Source organism: Schistocerca serialis, chromosome 11 (assembly GCF_023864345.2).
Source record: "Schistocerca serialis cubense isolate TAMUIC-IGC-003099 chromosome 11, iqSchSeri2.2, whole genome shotgun sequence".
Taxonomy (NCBI): domain Eukaryota; kingdom Metazoa; phylum Arthropoda; class Insecta; order Orthoptera; family Acrididae; genus Schistocerca; species Schistocerca serialis.
This window is the reverse complement of record NC_064648.1, coordinates 78,967,687-78,989,701: the sequence shown is the minus strand read 5'-3', so window position 1 is coordinate 78,989,701 and position 22,015 is coordinate 78,967,687. Positions and strand designations below refer to the sequence as shown.

At 45.6% G+C, this 22,015-nt stretch overlaps 1 protein-coding gene across 1 annotated transcript in view; it reads right to left on the bottom strand.

The window, feature by feature from the left end:
• The window catches only part of LOC126426472 (ankyrin-3-like), a 59,306-nt gene that overhangs the window by 8,519 nt on the left and 28,772 nt on the right, over positions 1 to 22,015 (bottom strand). The window contains exon 5 of the mRNA XM_050088384.1: positions 21,752 to 21,901. Within this exon, the coding sequence (XP_049944341.1) occupies positions 21,752 to 21,901 (150 nt within the window). The remainder of the gene's footprint in view (positions 1 to 21,751; positions 21,902 to 22,015) is intronic.

The window sequence follows — 22,015 nt, the reverse complement described above, 5'->3', positions numbered from 1 at the left end:
TTTGCTCACAAGGAGAGACTTTTTGTACGACGTGGTGTTTTGTTGTTGCGTTCTGATAATGATCAGTCCAGAGTCGTGGTCCCACGTTCGTTACAGTCCTCTGTCTTACGGCTTCTTCACCAAGGACATTGGGGTATAGTGCGAGCGAAACAACTTGCTCGTCAGCACTGTACTTGGTTCAGAATCGATGCTGCGATTACGAATATGTGTTCTTCTTGCATGGCGTGTGCCGAACAACAATCCGCACCGCCGCGGAAAGTCTTTGCATGGCCAAAAGCCACTTCCCCTTGGCAACGCTTGCACATCGATTTTGCTGGTCCATTCTGGAATGCTCGATGGTTGGTTCTGGTAGATGTCATCAGTAATTTTCCTTTTGTTGTCCGGATGTCTTCCACGACGTCCTCTGCCACCATCCAAGCGTTGTTTGCTATCTTTTGCATTGAAGGTCTTCTGCAGACTATTGTTTCCGACAATGGCCCACAATTCATGTCTGCAGAATTTCAGTCATTCTGCCAGGCCAATGGTATTCAACATCTGACATCCGCGCCGTTTTCGCCTCAGTCAAACGGTGCCGCTGAACGATTGGTCCAGACTCAAGTCACAGATGTGGAAGTTGAAAGAGTCGCATTCTCGGGAGGTCGCATTGTTGCTCTTTTTGTCTTCGTATAGCTCTCAGCCCCGAGATGGTCGCTCGTCGGCTGAGTTGCTCCACGGTCGTCCTCATCGCACCTTGATGTCTTTGCTGCATCCGCCGCATCAGGTTCCTGTGCAGCGGCAGACTCCTGCCTTTGCTTCAGGCGACGTTGTATTCTATCGCAACTATCGAGGTTCACGGCGTTGGCTCGCAGGGCGCATTCTTCGCTGCCTCGGCCGCGCGATGTATTTGGTTTTGGGGGCCTCTGGTGAGGTGCGTCGGCATCTCAATCAGCTGCGCCTCTGTCGTCGCACGGGTTCTGCCGCTCCCCGTCTGCTTTCAGCGACGGTGCCGTCCTGTCAGCGCCCTGGGCACCCATCTACTGGCTCGCCTCATCCCCAGGTGTTACCGACGATGCCTTCCATTTTGCCCCATGGCGACGCGCCGCTGCAGCCGCCGCCGCCTGTTCTCCCGCCGGCGCCGCCTGCATTCGACGCTTCGCTGCAGCCGCCAAGCGCCTCCCTGGGTCACGCGCCGCCGATCGCTTCCCGTGACCAGCCGTCCTCCGCCATGGAACTCTTGCCCGCTCCGGACCACATGGCGTCTTCGCGTGTCGGGTACCCCGACGCAATGGAGGTCGACCCTTCGGCCCCTCCTGTCTCTTTACCGGCGCATACACCGCATGTTGACGTGCACCCTGGACTAGGTTTTCAGGCGTTTCCTAGCTCCCCTCGGACCGAATGGCCGAGTGCGAGTGGCACAGCCTCGCCTGTTGTTAGGCTCCCCACCTCATCGCATACGTCAACATGGGGTCTTCCCCACGGCGGGCGGAAGCCTTATAACACGACCGTTCGCCGATTTGTGGGGGAGGAATGTGGTGTCACCGCCAGACACCACACTTGCTAGTTGGTAGCTTTAAATCGGCCGCGGTCCATTAGTACATGTCGGACCCGCGTGTCGCCACTGTGTGATCGCAGACCGAGCGCCACCACAAGGCAGGTCTCGAGATACGGAATAGCACTCGCCCCAGTTGTACGGACGACTTTGCTAGCGACTACACGGACGAAGCATCGCTCATTAGCCGAACAGATAGTTAGAATAGCCTTCAGCTAAGTCAAAGTCTACGACCTAGCAATTCGCCATAGCAATTGATAGTTTGATAGTTATCGTATGAAATGTCTCATCAAGAACGCTGTATACAAATGGTGGATTAAAGTTAAGTATTCCAGCAGCTACGTACTTTTCTTTATAGCATTTATTAAGTATACTGTTTCAGACCATCAAGTCCGCCTGCTTGCTTAATGGCCGCCTCCCTTAAATAATGTGCGTAGTGTTGGCAACCTGTCAACACTACAAACCACATTGTAAATTGTGGGAAAATAGATAAGATCCGCAAGCATCCTCACGTCTCTTACATTTATGGATATGATATTTAGGCTAGTTTTATGAGCTGGAACTGTTTCGTAGTCAATTACTGGTCTCGCTTTTCAAACGTGTGCAGTTTTCTGCAAATTTTAGTTTCTGTTGAACTGTAAACTGATTTATGAGCATTTTCCTTACATATCTTCTTCATCTTGGAAACCTGAAGTTCTTGTCATATTACGAGATGTGATTTAAAATCAGAAGCATGTGATGTTGCTGGCAGCAGCCATCCCATACTAATCTGGGTATAGTGGTGTCAAAAGATGCTGACTAACGATGACTGTGGATGCCTCGTTAATTATAACACTTTATATCATGTTAGTCACTCATCTGTTAAATCGCATTTTGCTCACAGTCATATTAAAAATTGTTTTTCACTCAGTCATGTTGTTGTTGTTGTGGTCTTCAGTCCTGAGACTGGTTTGATGCAGCTCTCCATGCTACTCTATCCTGTGCAAGCTTCTTCATCTCCCAGTACCTACTGCAACCTACATCCTTCTGAATCTGCTTAGTGTATTCATCTTTATTGTATTGATCTCTTGGTCTCCCTCTACGATTTTTATCCTTCACGCTGCCCTCCAATGCTAAATTTGTGATCCCTTGATGCCTCAAAACATGTCCTACCAACCGATCCCTTCTTCTAGTCAAGTTGTGCCACAAACTGCTCTTCTCCCCAATCCTATTCAATACCTCCTCATTAGTTACGTGATCTACCCACCTTATCTTCAGCATTCTTCTGTAGCACCACATTTCGAAAGCTTCTATTCTCTTCTTGTCCAAACTGGTTATCGTCCATGTTTCACTTCCATACATGGCTACACTCCATACAAATACTTTCAGAAACGACTTCCTGACACTTAAATCTATACTCGATGTTAACAAACCTCTCTTCTTCAGAAAAGATTTCCCTGCCATTGCCAGTCTACATTTTTTATCCTCTCTACTTCGACCATCATCAGTTATTTTACTCCCTAAATAGCAAAACTTCTTTACTACTTTAAGTGTCTCATATCCTAATCTAATCGCCTCAGCATCACCCGATTTAATTTGACTACATTCCATTATCCTCGTTTTGCTTTTGTTGATGTTCATCTTATATCCTCCTTTCAAGACACTGTCCATTCCGTTCAACTACTCTTCCAAGTCCTTTGCTGTCTCTGACAGAATTACAATGTCATCGGCGAACCTCAAAGTTTTTATTTCTTCTCCATGGATTTTAATACCTACTCCGAATTTTTCTTTTGTTTCTCTCACTGCTTGCTCAATATACAAATTGAATAACATCGGGAAGAGGCTACAACCCTGTCTCACTCCTTTCCCAACCACTGCTTCCCTTTCATGCCCCTTGACTCTTATAACTGCCATCTGGTTTCTGTACAAATTGTAAATAGCCTTTCGCTCCCTGTATTTTACCCCTGCCACCTTCAGAATTTGAAATAGAGTATTCCAGTTAACGTTGTCAAAAGCTTTCTCTAAGTCTACAAATGCTAGAAACGTAGGTTTGCCTTTTCTTAATCTTTCTTCTAAGATAAGTCGTAAGGTTAGTATTGCCTCACGTGTTCCAACATTTCTACGGAATCCAAACTGATCTTCCCCGAGGTCCGCTTCTACCAGTTTTTCCATTCGCCTGTAAAGAATTCGCGTTAGTATTTTGCAGCTGTGATTTATTAAACTAATAGTTCGGTAATTTTCACATCTGTCAACACCTGCTTTCCTTGGGATTGGAATTATTATATTCTTCTTGAAGTCTGTGGGTATTTCGCCTGTCTCATACATCTTGCTCACCATATAGTATAGTTTTGTCATGACTGACTCTCCCAAGGCCATCAGTAGTTCTAATGGAATGTTGTCTACTCCCGGGGCCTTGTTTCGACTCAGGTCTTTCAGTGCTCTGTCAAACTTTTCACTCAGTATCTTATCTCCCATTTCATTTTCATCTACATCCTCTTCCATTTCCATAATATTGTCGTCAGGTACATCGCCCTTGTATAAACCCTCTATATACTCCTTCCACCTTTCTGCCTTCCCTTCTTTACTTAGAACTGGGTTGCCATCTGAGCTCTTGGTATTCATACAAGTGGTTCTCTTCTCTCCAAAGGTCTCTTTAATTTTCCTGTAGGCAGTATCTATCTTACCCCTAGTGAGACAAGCCTCTACATCCTTACATTTGTCCTCTAGCCATCCCTGCTTAGCCATTTTGCACTTCCTGTCGATCTCATTTTTGAGACGTTTGTTCCATTTTGCCTGCTTCATTTACTGCATTTTTATATTTTCTCCTTTCATCAATTAAATTCAATATTTCTTCTGTTACCCAAGGATTTCTATTAGCCCTCGTCTTTTTACCTACTTGATCCTCTGCTGCCTTCACTACTTCATCCCTCAGAGGTACCCATTCTTCTTCTACTGTATTTCTTTCCCCCATTCCTGTCAAGTGTTCCCTTATGCTCTCCCTGAAACTCTGTACAACCTCTGGTTCTTTCAGTTTATACAGGTCCCATCTCCTTAAATTCCCGCCTTTTTGCAGTTTCTTCAGTTTCAATCTGCAGTCCATAACCAATAGATTGTGGTCAGAATCCACATCTGCCCCTGTAAATGTCTTACAATTTAAAACCTGGTTCCTAAATCTCTGTCTTACCATTATGTAATCTATCTGATACCTTTTAGTATCTCCAGGATTCTTCCAGGTATACAACCTTCTTTCATGATTCTTGAACCAAGTGTTAGCTATGATTAAGTTATGCTCTGTGCAAAATTCTACAAGGCGGCTTCCTCTTTCATTTCTTCCCCCCAATCCATATTCACCTACTATGTTTCCTTCTCTCCCTTTTCCTACTGACGAATTCCAGTCACCCATGACTATTAAATTTTCGTCTCCCTTCACTATCTGAATAATTTCTTTTATCTCGTCATACATTGCATCAATTTCTTCAACATCTGCAGAGCTAGTTGGCATATAAACTTGTACTACTGTAGTAGGCGTGGGCTTTGTGTCTATCTTGGCCACAATAATGCGTTCACTATGCTGTTTGCAGTAGCTAACCCGTACTCCTATATTTTTATTCATTATTAAACCTACTCCTGCATTACCCTTATTTGATTTTGTATTTATAACCCTGTAATCACCCGACCAAAAGTCTTGTTCCTCTTGCCACCGAACTTCACTAATTCCCACTATATCTAACTTTAACCTATCCATTTCCCTTTTTAAATTTTGTAACCTACCTGCCCGATTAAGGGATCTGACATTCCACGCTCGGATCCGTAGAATGCCAGTTTTCTTTCTCCTGATAACGACGTCCTCTTGAGCAGTCCCCGCCCAGAGATCCGAATGGGGGACTATTATACCTCCGGAGTATTTTACCCAAGAGGACGCCATCATCATTTAATCATACAGCAAAGCTGCATGTCCTCGGGAAAAATTACGGCTGTAGTTTCCGCTTGCTTTCAGCCGTTCGCCGTTCGCAAGCAAGGCCGTTTTGGTTAATGTTACAAGGCCAGATCAGTCCATAATTCAGACTGTTGCCGCTGCAACTACTGAAAAGGCTGCTGCCCCTCTTCAGGAACCACATGTTTGTCTGGCCTCTCAACAGATACCCCTCCGTTGTGGTTGCACCTACGGTATGGCCATCTGTATCGCTGAGGCACGCAAGCCTCCCCACCAACGGCAAGGTCCATGGTTCATATGCATTGTCAAACCCAACTATCATTTTCGCTGGATGTGATTTACAAGCTGAGGTCTGATATAAAATATATCTGTACATTCTGGCAATAGATCTGACATGTTCCTAGCTATAGTACTACGAAATCTGCATTGAGTTCGATTCTTTATGAGAGCAGTTTTAATTGGTTGGTTGGTATGGGGAGTAAAGGGATCAAACTACGCTGTCATCTGTCCCTTTCCCAACTTTCAAGCAGCTCTCAGGTTAAAAACATTACCAAAACGAATTCGGGAAAGTAAAAGGCGAAAGACTGACTCGAAACCACACTGAAGAAGAAAACAAAAAAGGTTAACAAAAGGGGAAAACGTAAACTAAAAGAAAAAACAGTGGATGGTATCAGAAAAATGTAGCAGATGGCCAGGACTGGGTGATCACAACAGGAATAAAGGATGAGCGAGCCACTCTGCAACACACTAAAACCTCCAGCCTTAAAGACAAGGCCAGACGAACTTGGACAGGGAAAATACGAACACCAAGGCTAAAAAACAGCAAAGAAAGAGTGAGGAAGAGTTAAAATAAAGGTAGAAAAAGCAAGATGCTCACCATTAGATTGTGTGATGAAAATTCCCCTTACAAATAAAACGTGAAACGATGTCAACCGTTAAGACATTGATTCCCAACACCGTTAACAGTGTGATGGGAAGGTTAAAAGTCCACTGCAGAGCAACTAAACTAGGGCAGTCCAGTGAGATGAGGACGACAGTCAAGTGGGACCTACAGCAACACTGAGGTACGTCCTAGCGACGGAGGAGGTGTCTATGTGTCAGACAGGTGCGGCTGATGTGGGGTTAGCAAAGGACAACAGACTCCCTGCGAGTGGCTTGCATGGATGATTATCACAGATTTGTATTCTCCTTGACAACACATAGTTATATGGTGTACTGACCATGTGTCATTAAGCATCCCAGATCCTGAAAACTTTGCAGCATAAGACCAACTGGAGATCAGTCTCCAGTGCGAAGATTTCCAGAGTTGGTTTACTGGTAGCATGTTTGGTCAGCCTGCCAGCAAGTTCACTGCCCAGGATCCCAGCATGTCCTGGGGTCCTAATGTAGGTCACTGAATGTCCGCTGTCGCCGAGGCCACAAAGAGACAGCAGGATAGTTAACAGCAAAGGGTGGTGAGGGAAGCACTGATTGAGAGCTTGTATGCTACTTAAAGAGTCACTAGAGATGACGAAGGACTCACCTGTGCAGGAATGGATATGCTGAAGAGTGCGCGAGAATGCTACCAACTGTGCAGTGAAAACACTGAAGCAATCCAGCTAGGAGCTCTGTTCAGCATGTCCAACGTGAGCATAAGTGAAGCCAACAAGAGCCATTGAGCCATCAGTGTAGACTGTTTCTGACCCTGGAACTCACCAAGAATAGAGAAAAACTGCCAGTGGAGGCCACAGGTAGAACTGAGCCTTTTGGGCTTTGCGATAGGTCCAGACGAACCAGTGGCTGTGGTATGGACCACAAAGTGAACATATAGAAAAGTGATTTTTCTGACGTTTCGCCAGCACGAGTGGCTGGCATTGTCAAAGTTCACCCTCCATTGCCGGTGGTGAACTGGAGCCGAGCTCGCGGCCGCAGACTATATGTACCTGGCGCGCCAACGTCCGAGGGCTTCTCCGTGGTCATTTCCGGTGCGGTTCTCCTCTTGCTACCTGCGACGGTCGTTCGCTGCAGTACGGGCAGCCAGGATCCGTTTACCTTAAGGCTTTCCTCTTTCTTGTTGAAACTGTTCGAGTGTTTTTGTATTTCTACAACTTCTCTAAACAAGCGCGTGTGATAGTGTTTCTCTACAGGCAGAACTTCCGTGTCGGCGAATTTTATTACATGGTTGGTCTCATTCAGTGCATGCTCTGCCACGGCCGATTTCTCCACCTGCTCCAACCTGCAATGTCGCTTATGCTCTCTGATCCTGGTGTTAATTGATTGTCCAGTCATTCCGACATAATCTTTTCCACATGTGCATGGTATAAGGTATATTCCCGACATTGCAAGTGGGTCTCTTTTCTCCTTCGCCGATCTAAGACACTCTTTGATCTTCCTTGTCGGTTTGAAAATAGTCTTTACGCCGTGTTTGCGCAATATACGGCCGATTCTGTCCGTCACTCTGGGAATGTATGGCAGAAAGGCTGTACTCGACATTTCTTTTTTTGGTTCTTTACTTCTCCGAGTGTTTGGCTCTGTTACACTTCTAATGTAATTTGTGGAGTACCCATTGCTCCGCAGAACAGTTTCCAGGTGTTGCATTTCTCGTTTGAGGTGTTGAGGCTCACATATTCGTCCTGCTCTCGTTACGAGCGTACTAATCATGCCTTATTTCTGGCTCGGGTGGTGGTTTGACAGATTGTGCAGGTATCGGTCCGCGTGTGTCGGTTTCCGATACACGCTGTGTCCCAGGTTTTCGCCCTCCCTTGTGACCAGCACATCTAGAAATGGCAGTTTCTTGTCCTTTTCTACTTCCATGGTAAATGTTATGTTGGCATGGAGGCTGTTCAAGTGTCTCAGGAATTCACCGAGCTATTCTTCACCATGGCTCCACACCACGAAAGTATCATCGACGTACCTGTACCACACCTTAGGTTTGCAAGTCGCCGAGTCCAGTGCCTGTGCTTCGAATTGTTCCATGAAGAAGTTGGCCACCACTGGACTGAGAGGACTACCCATGGCGACACCTTCCAGCTGTTCGTAGAAATCGCCATTCCACGTGAAATAGCTGGTGGTGAGACATGCATGGAAGAGCTTTTTGATGTCTTGCGGGAACATGGAACCGATGTGCTCCAGAGCGTCACTGAGTGGCACTTACGTAAATAACGAAGCAACATCAAAACTGACCAGGATGTCGTTTGGCGCAAGTTTCAGTTTCTTCAGCTTCTCAATGAAATGTCCTGAGTCCTTAATGTATGTGTCGGTCTTCCCCACGTGTGACTGGAGCAGAGAGGCCAAGTGTTTCACCAGTTTATACGTTGGTGAGCCAGGAGCGCTAACGATCGGTCTCAGTGGAACGTTGTTCTTATGGATCTTGGGTAATCCATACAGCCGAGGCGGTAGGGCTTCTGTGTTGCGCAGGTTTCTCTGTATGTCCGCCGTCAGAGAAGACGCCTTGATTAATCGATTCGTATTCCGAGTGATACGCTGCGTCGGATCTGCGCTTAGTTTTCGGTACGTCGTCGGATCTAACAGGTCTCGGACCTTTTGCTCATAATCTTCGGTCTCCATTACAACGGTCGCAATCCCCTTATCGGCTGGCAATACCAATATACTCTTGTCGGCGTTGAGATTCTTAATGGCTTGTACCTCTTCTTTCTTCAGGTTGCAAGCTGGTGGTTTTTCTCGGTGCAGTATCCTGGCTGTTTCAGTGCGTATTTCCTCTGCCCTTTCACAAGAAAGGGTCCGAATGGCTGCTTCGGTGTTGGCAATGATGTCCTCCATAGGTATAGATCTCGGGATGATAGCGAAATTCCCTCCTTTTTGAAGAACAGACACTTCCTCTTCGGTCACTTGTTGTTCAGTGAGGTTGACCACTGTGTGTGACATGTCGGGAATCGCCTCGTCGGTCTGCTTCCGGCATCTTTCAAACTTTGTCTTTTGCCGATCGGTGCAGCGCTCGAGTTCGTTCTGCATGCTCCTGTGAGTGATGCTGTCGGTCTTGTCCCAGTCGTCTCGATTCATTCTGCTACTTAGTTGACAGAAAATGTCCAGAAGTTCCTGATCCGTTCTTGCCAAGTCTCTCCGTGTTGTATGTATTCGCTCACGAAGAAAAGCTCGTTCCATTCTGTCGTAGATACGATGTGCTTGGGCGATGGTGATAGGCGCTTGCATCTCAAGAACTTCGGTGTAGCACATTCATCTCGGCACCGTGACAGAAAGGCGAGAGAGGACATCAGTCGCGCTTTCTTCTTCCGTCGTTGGTCAAGGCGTCGGTACAATCTGCAAATCTCCTCCCCGTAGAGGCGTAATACAAAATTGTTAAGGCTTTCGTGGCCACTTGTTGACAAACTGCCTATTGGCTTCTGTCTCGGGTTCTTCAGCCGATGTTCATCTAATGATTTTTCTGACGTTTCGCCAGTACGAGTGGCTGGCATTGTCAAAGCTTCACCCTCCATTGCCGGTGGTGAACTGCAGGCGAGCTCGCGGCCGCGGACTATATGTACCTGGCGCGCCAACGTCCGAGGGCTTCTCCGCGGTCATTTCCGGTGCGGTTCTCCTCTTGCTACCTGCGACGGTCGTTCGCTGCAGTACGGGCAGCCAGGATCCGTTTACCTTAAGGCTTTCCTCTTTCTTGTTGAAACTGTTCGCGTGTTTTGGATTTCTACAGCTTCTCTGAACAAGCACGTGTGATAGTGCTTCTCTACAGCCAGAACTTCCGTGTCGGCGAATTTTATTACGTGGTCGGTCTCATTCAGTGCATGCTCTGCCATGGCCGATTTCTCCACCTGCCCCAACCTACAATGTCGCTTATGCTCTTTGATCCTGGTGTTAATTGATCGTCCAGTCATTCAGATATAAACCTTTCCTCATGTACATGGTATACGGTATATTCCCGACATTGCAAGTGGGTGTCTTTTCTCCTTCGCCGATCTAAGACGCTCTTTGATCTTCCTTGTCGGTTTGAAAATCGTCTTTACGCCGTGTTTACATATAGTCTGCGGCCGCGAGCTCGCCTCCAGTTCACCACCGGCAATGGGGGGTGAAGCTTTTTACAATGCCAGCCACTCGTGCTGGCGAAACGTCAGAAAAATCATTATATGAACGTCGGCCGGAGAACCCGAGACAGAAGCCAATAGGCAGTTTGTCAACAAGTGGCCACGAAAGCCTTAACAATTTTGTACATAGAAAAGTTATAGAAGGAAAGTGTCGAGAGCAGTAAGAAGCAAACACAAACTGCAATTGGCATCCCCAATCTGCGCTGCTGTTGTCAGGGATGGATAGCCATATTAGGGAAAGGAGATCATAATTTGGATGGTAAGACGAATAATGAATATGGGCAGTATAATTCGCAAGCAACTGCTGTTACCTAATTCGCAATGGAGAAACACCAGCCTTTACAAGGACGCTGGTTTGGGAAGCTCCTGCCGCACAGTGGTGTATAGAGTCCAGCAGCTGGAATGCTGAGGGCAAAGCAGAACCACACACCAGGCATCCATAGGAAAGAAGGGACTGCAAAGTGCTTTGCACAGCTGCAGCAGTGTAGGGCGATCAGCACCCAATTCGTTGTGGTGCAGGCATTGAATAACATTAACATGCTGCCAGCACATTTCTTTAAGCTGACGAAGATGGGGAAGCCAAGTTAAGCAAGTATCAAATATCAGTCCTAAAAAGCAGAATGTCTCCACTACCTTAAGTAGTTGGTCATCAAGGTAAAGTTCCAGATGGAGATGGCAGTACAACAAAAACAGAAGGGCATGACACAAGTCTTGGCAGCTGAAAACTGAAACCTGTGAGTGAGGACCCACTGCTGCACCTTTTGTGACTTCCAGCAGTCGACGTTCAGCCACACCAGCAGAAGAGGAGCAAAGGGAAATACAAAAATCATCATCATATAGGTGGGGAGATATTGAGGACCATTAACGATGATTAAAAAGATTGGAACGCTCAGGACAGAGCCGTGTGGGACCCCATTCTCTTGGATGTGAAGCGGACAGTGTGAGGCACCAGCTCGAGCTCTGAAATGCGTAGCGACAAAAAGTTCCGTATAAAAATCGGGAGCGGGCCCCAAAGACACCACTCATGCAGAGTAGAGAGGATGTGGTGTCGCCAAGTGATATTGTAGGCTTTCGTCAGACCAAACAAGGCGGAAATGAGGTGCTGACGCCGGGAAAAGACCTTTCAGATGGCAGTCTCCGGGTAGAGTAAGTTGTCAGTGGTGGAGCGAACTCGCCAAAAACCGCCCTGGGAGGGAGCCAGAAGACGCTGAGACTTGAGGAGCCAACACAACGGCCAGCTCACCATACATTCAAGCAGCTTGCACAGAACGTTGGTGAGGCTGATAGGACGATAACAGCCCAAATCTAGCAGGTTCTTATCAGGCTTTAGCACTGGGATGATCATACTTTCCTGGCACTGCGATGAGGAGTCGCCATCGTTCAAGATTCAGATGATGATGACAAGGAAGTGGCACTGATAATCCACTGACAGACGTTTAAGCTTTTGGGAATTGATGTGGTCTGCCCCAGGGGTTGAGTCAGGAGAATTGGCAAGGACACTGAGCAATTCCCACTCACTGAAGGGAGCACTATTGGCTCGGATTGGTGTGGAGCGAGAGATAGGAATTGTCGTTTCACCACTGTTTAATTCTCAGATGCTGAGGTGCGAAGATAATGATCCACGAGACATTCTCCAATTATGTGTGGATCGGCATATACAGCTCCATCTCGAAATTCCATGTATACCTGCAGGAGTCTCATATCCGTAAAGGCATCTGAGCTTGAACCAGACCTGGGAAGGAGAGGTTCTTGTGCCAATGGTGGAGTTGTATCGTCCCCAATACTACCATCATTCAATGAGCTGACATACCTGGACACAATGCTGTTTGAAGGCAATGACGTGCTCCAGAAATCCATGGTGCTTATGATGTTGAAGGGCCCACCTACAGTCTCTAATGGGCACAGCGATTTTGAGTGACCATCAGGGCACTGACTTCCACTGGGGCAACCTGAGGAACTAGAGATTCAAGATTCAGCTTGGGCAACAATGGCAGTAATGGTGGTCCTATACAAAGGAGATTCAACAGTTGTAGTGCACTTGAAAGCATCCCATTCAGCCTTGGTAAGAGCCCATATGGGCAAGTGTACAGGCGATGCTGGGGTAGGGACAGAAAGAGTGGAAAGTGGTCACTATCACACAAGTCGTCGTGAGATCTCTAGTGGATATAAAGGAGCAGACGAGGACTGCAAACCAAGGGATCAACGGCTCAGTATGTGTCATATGCCACACTAAAGTGAATGGGGGCACCTGTAATGAGGAGGCAAAAACTGGGGTGAGTTAGTAGATCATTGAAAACCTTACCACAGCAGCAATCTTGGTTCCACCCCAAACAAAGTTAGGGGCATTAAAATCACCAAGAAGTAGGAAAAGTGTGGGTGGGGGGTGTGACTTGAGACGTTAGGGCCGCTAATACATAGTGCAAAACTTCATCGTCTGGAGGGACATATATATTGCTGATGGTAATTTCCTGCATTGTCCTCACAGCTCCCAAAAATGTTTCAAGGGGCATAGGTTCGCTACAGAAATAGACATAGATGCAGACTCCACCTTGCAGTCTGTCACAGTCAGTACATTTTTTGTAGTACCCATGCCAGGCACAAAGGGCTGGGGTCCACATTACAGGAAACCACGTTTCCTGAAAAGCAATGCAAAACGCAAATGTAATGCTTAAAAGTTGTCATAATTCAGCGAGGTGGGACAAAAAACCGCCGCAGTTCCACTGGAGCAATAGGTAGTCAGTCATTTGGGAATGCATGAAGGGATCAAGGAGACAGTTTATGCCTCAGTGTCACCATGAGTGCTGGTATCCAGGACTGTTGCGTCTGAAGCGTCAGCAAGATCTAGGACCTTGAGGGATTCTACGATCTCCACCTCGTCCTCAGACCTGGAACTGCTAGGGACTGGTGGTGTTGGGACCACTGGTGAGCCATAGTAAAGTTAGCTTTGAAAAGCGCGCCACAGCACGTAGCGTGAAGCAGTCGCCCTCCTTTCTCTGACGGTGGTGCTGTTGTCGCAATTGAAGGCTTCGGTGTCTCCCTCTAGAGGGAAAGGGGAAAAGTGGGCTGTTCGCGTGGGTTTATGATGTGGCTGTATGGGCTCTTGTGGAGAGTTTGCAGTTGCAGCATGAAGAAGCGACTTCTCTGCTGGTGCCAGAGGCACAGCGCGCAGACCGCGGCATCAGCGTAAGCGACGCGAATAGCGGCTCCATGGTATGCGGCGTTAACTGCTCGTCGCGAAAGGAATCTTCCTGAGCGTGGGTCGCGAGGGGCCTAATTGGCAGTTCGGCCGTATGCTGTCGACCGGCGAGGAGGTTCTGAAAATCGGCGCGCCTTCCTGCGTCCGTTGAAATGGCTGGCAGCGGGCGGCTCGGCAGAGGTGTTGCGTTGGTTCATCCTTGGAGTCGTAACGCACCAGAAGTTGAGTACTGATTGTTGCAGATTTTATGAAGTTTAATTGAATTCAATTTACTTATTCTTGTTAATTATATCAACCGTATATTTTGGGGGTTTCCCGCCATTAATTCTCGTCTTCCCACCTGCGGGAAGGTGGTAATATTAGAAAGGGTGGTCCGTTTGTCCCCTTTTGAGAACGAAAGGGGGGGGGGGGGCGAGTCATAGTAAATCTGTGGTTCGGATTGCTTCTTTCCTCTCCCAGCTTACCTACGGGTTTGGTTCAAATGGCTCTGCGCACTATGAGACAACATCTGAGGTCATCAGTCCCCTAGAACATATAACTACTTAAACCTAACTAACCTAAGGACATCACACATCCATGCCCGAGGCAGGATTCAAACCTGCGACTGTAGCAGTCGCGCGGTTCCAGACTGAAGCGGCTACAACCGCTCGGCCACCGCGGCCGGCCACCTACGGGTTTATTCGACTGTTAGCCTCTGCTATGTCTGTGAAAGTCTAAGGCACCAATGGTTGTACTGTTTAAAATGCAAGGCACTAAGAGTGATTCATTCTCTCGCCTGCCATAACTGGTATTACTAGACTCACATGTAAAAGGTACTCCAAGAAAGAAGAAAAAATTCCTTTTTCTTCGTAGTCAGAACTAGTTCAATTGCATAAGGAATTCCTGCTCATCTGGAAGCTCTAACTTACGTAAATTTGTGTTTATTTATATATGGCTATAATCAAGCAAGGTTGTTTGTTAATGTATGCCATAGTGGATTATTTTATATTGTATATAGCCAGCAAGAACTGTTGTGTGTTTTTTCAATTCAGTACCTTTTAAGGCTTTTACTCGACGTGCTTACGTGTTTTACACAGTTAGTTGGTTATGAGTGTGTTTTCTTGCCATGAAAATGTTTGCCATTTCATTACAGGTAGAAATTGTTGCCTTGAAAGGAGAATGTTGCAACGGTTCGCAAGTCTCAACATGTGGTGCTGGAACTGCTGTGGGAAAACATATGCCCAAATCACCAGCAGTTAAAGCACCATATAGGGGGTAGGACGTATGGCTTTGCATCACATCTATATACCATCACCTTGATTTTTTGGGAAATGAACCTACCTCAAAGGGCAAGATGTAGGCACCAGTAGCAACTCTATTGGTTTTCTGTCCCGTATAGATATGCAGAATGAAGTGAACTCCCCACTGTTCTAAATTGGTGTGGTGCTTGTCGTCAGATTGCAAGAGAAGGCCCTGGTGGAAAATAATCCCCTCGACCATGTTGTGGGGGACCATGTTGATGGGGGATGACAGAAAGAGGAATATGACTGAGCAGGTCACAGGCGAGTAATGCTCAGGGCTGAGCTGAGGATACTGTCTAATTTAGGACTGCCACATTTCTCATTTTCGACAATACAGCCATTTCATCAAACTCGTCCACCAGGTTCTTGATAAAGAAAATAGAGGCTTTATAGCCAGAAAGCAACGCCCATGTATTCTGCTGCAGACGAAATACCTTGGCGAACAAGGATTCAGGATCATATCTGTCAACATTGTAGTTTACCCTGCCCTTCTTAGAGATTGCTGGCGCCAGGCACCAACAAGAGATGACTTGGTGCACTTTATTGCAGGTCGTGCGCCCTGATGCCACGCACTCTGATCAGAGGCTCTCTCCACAGGCGCCACCCAGCCACAGCAAAGGCCAAAGAATCAGATTCAGTATAACTGTCACCCTTATTTAGCCTTCCTGTGCATAATTCTGATTAAATTTATGTGTGTGTTATCTCTACATTTACACAACACTGTGCTCTCGAAAATTATGGACTACTGCTTTGTAGGCGTGGAGGTGCCGTCTGATAGCGAGCTAGATGTTTTCCATCATGTTCACACGATGCAAATTATGTGGGCGAAACAAGACGAGTTCAGTATCATTCTGCTCCAGTCACTGTACCACAATCCTGTCTTCGTGACAGGGTCATCGTCGTTGAGCATGAAAATGTACAGGTTATCTGCATTAGTGTACAGGTAATCCTCAGCTGTCATGGTGGCATCGGTGACAGATGTCATGTAAGCCCAGATGATTGCCCCCACCACATAGTCCGGCTTTCGCTGTGCAGCATATATGGACCTGTGCTTCTTTTGGGTAACTGTCCATCTGGACGATGGCATGTCTGGACATGGCCATCAGCATAATGTAACCAAAAGAACATGATTCATCATACTATAACATACGTTTCCAGTGATCCACTGTCCAGTCTCGATGAGCCTGCTCCCACTACAGTGGTAGTGACGCTTCTGGCGTAACCACGAGCGCCAGAACGAAGACGAAGAACGCAATACCAGAGAAGGCAGTGAAACGACATGGGGCAGTGGTGCACTGATTAGGGCCGCACCATACCCGCAAGAAATGAATGTAAGCACCGCTCCTGACAGCTTCGCCTGGACATTTGTCGACAGAATTAACATGGATTAGCAGAAAGTGCTACGAGAACTGATAGTTGTGATCCACAAACTTTGTGACAGACTTGTCTGAACACTGCATGTTGCACAAGACTCTGATTTATATTGCATGTCGATCATCGTTTGCGACACCTTTGTACATTAAAATTATGCATTGTAAATCTACTTTAAGGAAGTGAAACTATTAAAGTTATTAACTTGAATTGTTGTATAGAATTCCGAGAAGGCAGCATCCCTTAAGCAACCTATACGAGGCGAGTGGGCAAGACCCAACAGTTGGCGACAAGGATGGGATGGTCCATCGACTTGGCGCTTGCATGTATCTTCTTTAAGTTCCAGATGCTTTGCAGTGCCGCCATCAAAATCAACTTCGCCACTGTCCTGTACACAATGATTTTTGAGTGTCTCTTCCCCCTGATTCACGGGTCCGAAGAGCAAAGCGGCCACAGCACATCAAGACACCGTAGGACGACCCCATTGAGGTGGAGCCTTCGCCTCCTCCGTCCCCTCTCGTCCTACCGATAGAGCTGGATCCGCCCACAACACAGCAGTCGCCGCCTTCTACATCATCTACACCAGGAGGTGGACGCATACCCTTCTGGTGGTATCCAGGGGGGCCATTTTTGCCAGAGCCCGTCCGGATGGCGGGGTACGGCTGGAAGCTTGCTGTTCCCAGCAGCCACAGCTTTCGTCCCATCGTTGCGCCATGGTCGCATTCAATACAAGACCCCTTTAACGAAGAATGCAAGACCAGAGGCGGCAGTGAAACGACATGGACCAATGGTGCACTGATTATGACCGCACCATGAATGGATTGACACCTGCAAGAAATGAATATAGGCGCCGCTCCTGCCAGCCTCGGCCAGACATTAGTGGACAGCATTAGCATGGCCTAGCAGAGACTGCTACGAGAACTGATAGTTGTGATCCACAAACTGAGAGGCAGACTTGCCTGAACATTGCATATTGCACTAGACTAGTTTATATTGCACGTCGCCCATCGCTTGTGACACCTTTTTACATTAAAGTTAAGTATTGTCAATCTGCTTTATAGAAATAAAACTACTAACGTTTTATGCTTAAGTTATTGTGTAGAATTCTGAGAACGCAACATCCATTAGGCACCCTATACAAGACGAGTGGGCAAGATCCAACAATGATGATTTAATCTGTCCACATGCAAACTTGTATCAGATCATGCAGTATGCATATTCACATTCAACAACGTGTGCCAGGTTTTAGCTGTGAACCACTTGTGCCGGCACCAGAATTCTACTGTGCCGCCAGACCATCACCTGCCCTGCTGTACAAAACTCTGACCTCAGTGGTCTGAGATGGGATGTGGGCGCTCAACACATCACTGTCTGCTCGTGGTTTCACTGGTCTCCAGCCACTTTCTCTAGATGCCGACGACACTGGCACGTTCGAAGCCTCTCTGTTTCTGAGGTTATCATTCGTAGGCACTTAGTCTTTCATAACTTGTGATCTTTTATGTAAGGTGTTTTACGCGTTCGCACAGCCGTCAGCGAGGAAGGTCTTAACTTTCTTCTAGCTGTACATCGATGTGCTTATTGGAACCATACATAACAAAAGTCTTTCTCGATACACGTTCTGCTCTCTTCTTGTTACCCTTTCTAACACAATTCTCGACCAGTCTTTTAAATACTGTTTTGTGTTCTGTTCTAACATTTATTTCCTTCTCCAGTGGTTCCCTCATCGCTTTTTTAGAAATTTTATTAGGATTGCGTCCCTCAGGTTTTCGTAACTCTATAAATTGGTATAATTCCTTTCCTGTCAAGTACTTTACTGAGATTCCACTAATTTTGAATATACTGCATACAATATATTTTAAACTTTTTCCTCGACAGTATGTACACTGAGCTTAACGATATCGTATGTTTCGCGGTGTGCATGTTTGCTTGTCACCTCAAGCAGAGAGGTACCTGGCATTTCTACAGATTCCCGCTGTGGTCTGTCTCTTTAGTAATTTTTTTGTATACTTTCTTCTCGTTGGCTGTTAGCATGCACCTCTTCTTGTGTTACATCACCTGCATTACTTTTATGCACGACATTTGGCAAATGCTTGTCAGTTTCCAGTTCGTGATATAACTTCAGATTAAGTGTTCTGTCTTCCATGATTATGTATTACTGTGTGTGAATTGTATTGTCCACCTATGGCGTACGAGGTTTTGAAATGTAAATTGAATCTACAGTTTATGCATGCCCATGGCTGAATGTCCTGGTTCACCAAAGCACGAAGTACTGGAATCTCTGTGGAGCAGGCGTTGTGTTTCCTTAAATTCACGTATGGACTTTGTACCAAAATATAAACTTTACAATACTTCTTTCGCTCCCATATATCCCCTTGAATAATAAAGAAATTCTTATGTCACACAATACCTTATTTTATTACGCCTTAATTATATTAAGAAAGCATGTTGAATACTGTCATTGTTGCTAATTGAGGGCATGTATACGCATAGTTCACGTGCAAAATACATAGTCTTTGACTTTAACAGTAAGTGCATTAGCAATGAAATCACTATATGGTCCTGTGCATTCACTACAAACACATAATACAGCTCTCTTGGAAGCCTTACTATGCTTCGCAGCAGGTGCACACACACACTGCCTGTGTCCAGTGGCCTATGGAAGGACAGTGAGGCTAGGACAGAGGAGCACGCTGGTCAGAATGCTGCGTGCTTTTGGCACCACGTCAGTAGAAGCCTTGTGTGTGGTTCTGGGGTCTTGCCGCATTGACATCATTATCCACCACAGAGCGGCGGTGTGCTGGGTCATGAGGGGTACACATGACTAGATTCCAGTAATAACAGGGAAAAACTTTGTAGACATGAGTCAATTAAATAACAGCCACCTTGAGACCTGAAAAATGGACTGGGAGGTGACCGACAAAGGCCATCGTGTTTTCACCTTCTTCCACAATTTACTGGTACAGCTTCATCACAAGCATACGGATCCAAGCCGTGCCGTTGTTCACATTGCGACTGGGCTTGAACGGAGTGGGCCTTAGCTAGAGTACTACACGCACATGTGGGGCATATGGGTCTCCTGAACATGTGACATTACATTCAACACCCTCACACATATAAGATCTGTAACAGAGTATAAGGACATCAAAGAAATGCTAGGAGACCCAGACAAATAGTGTGCTCTAAGCAACGCAACCGTTAAGGTTTCAAGAACACTGCACGAGATCTACAGACGAGGAAACTCATATGGCAGATCTCAGTCAGGCACATAACAACCACAATAACACGATCCTTGGGACGACGCAAACTCAGACACACCACAGACATTGACGTAGATGTGGGCACAGAAAATGACACAAGCACAGCAACAACAACAGACAAAGACTCATATTATAAGAGGTTCAATACTTAAAACAGACAAAAAAAGATAACTATAAGAAAGGAGGCATCGCATGTGATTTTTTCATTTACTTGATATGCATTTTCAATACAACAGTTAAAAATGGGAAGGAAAACGACTAACTGAAGAACTGAGACACTCATTACATCTAAGGAATATGCTATGTGGTGAGACGAATCTTTAGGTTCTGTGGTTCCACTCCAGCCTATGACATTGCTTAAAGATAAAAACATCATGCTCAGAGACATACAAGATAACAGCACACATACGACATGTATATGGGTAACTACATCTAGCCATGGCAACACAAATAGTGCAATAGTATGCCCTAGATAAGATCTAATTAGTGTCACTACTCCATAGACAGTATAAACAAATACACTCGCAGTCACTCGTGATGTGTTACATTTCGTAAGGTTTCTGCCAAGGCCCTCCCACATGGAATGGCAACCACATATATCATAATTTATATGTTATATTTTGTTTTAACAGTAAAATAATATTTGGAGATCATTCCTTTCCTATGTTTCTATTTTCTGTTCTAATTTACTATGATGTATTAATAATCTGTTTCCTACAACTAATTTAATTTACTTTGCAATTAATTGTTATTACCCTCCTTTTATAGCTCAAAACTAATTTTACTAGTGATGTAGAACAATGCAGTATTATATGTAAAATTGCATAATGCACGAGATGATTTTAAAATGTCAGGTAGCAGGTCTTTAAATATGCAACAAATGTAATGCAATGTGCCTTCACAGTTTTTCGTGAAGTCAACTACCATTATCTGCTACCATCGACAATCAATTTGCATTAATATAAGTCGATATCAGGATCCATTTAGGCAGAAATTTCCCCATGCTGAGTCAAGATCTGTTTACAGAAGGCCTAGTATGCCACTACACACGACTCCACCCGACCACACGCGCAGCAGGATTGCAGATTAGCACGAGCAGCCATCGTGACCATTATGCAGTGACCACCGAAAATTTGTCCCATACTGGCTGTCGAATACGGACTTCTTGCTCATCACAATCAGTCGCCTTTACTACTAGGCTGTCTTACCACACGACTGCACGTGTGACTTCCAGTTTCTTTGAGTCTGATGTTCCAAACAAATGAATTCCAAGAACTACTGCCAGACGACCTCATATTCAGCTCTCGTGGCAGACTGAACCTCCGTCTCTTACAGACGCATTTCATCCAATGGTGCTGTTCCGGCTTATTCTGTGAAACGCAATTATAGTGTCTGCAAAACAAACATGGAAATAAAACTGACAGCTGAAAGTTTGAGCCAAGTGAGGTCGTTTGATAGGATGACCTACTAGTTAAGGGTACTGCTTGTTGCAAATGTTAAACAAGTATTTTACACCCAGTATGGCGCAAATTTTCAGTTGTTGCTAAATACTGAAACGTCAAAAACTAATTTGAAGAAAAAATGTAGGAAATCACATAAAAATTAAACTTCACTCTACAACATTCCATAACCTTATTCTGCTGATGGATCTTATTTTTACGTCTTTTCCTTCATAATGACCCATCATCATTTCATTTTGACGACCATAACGAACTTTTACATAATTATTTATTCGCATTAAAGTAATATTTTTAGTTATAATGCATAAATGTAGCTGTAACACCAATTTTATACAAATTTACTTTAGGAGATGGGAAACCACCACTGACACGATAACTTTCACCTGACACACCTATTCATTCACTAAATTTGGAGAGAAATGTTGTTTATCGTACCTTTGTCAAATAACTGCATGAGTGGACCAGTTGTGGTCTGAACAGGTTGTAATTCACACTCTGTTCCCACAAAAATATGTCGAGAAACACTATGACAAATGATTACACAAACATCAAAAATTAACAAATAAAATGCCGTTTCTTGACAATTATAACTTCTATTTTATCGATAAATACAATAAACTGAAATTCTGTTTTTGGATAATATCACTTGGCTAACTCCCTCATAAGTGGTATGGTGAATGTGGAAATCGTGCATGTATAGCGATAGTACTCACCGCAGGAAAGAGACGGAAGCATCGTCAAAGGTGGGAGTGGGGCAGGTAGCTGTGTGCTTTGCAGCTGGAACAGGAGCCCTGCTGCAGTTTTTGGGGCCCATGCGCAGCTGACTGGTCGGGGTGACCTCGCTGTCTCCAGTGGCTGGAGGGCTGTGCAGAGACACACGGTATGGTGACGCAGTGCACACGTAGGACAGAGGGTAGCTTACTGCAGACAATGCTGCTGAGAATTTGTCCACACACAACTAATAGAACACACACTTT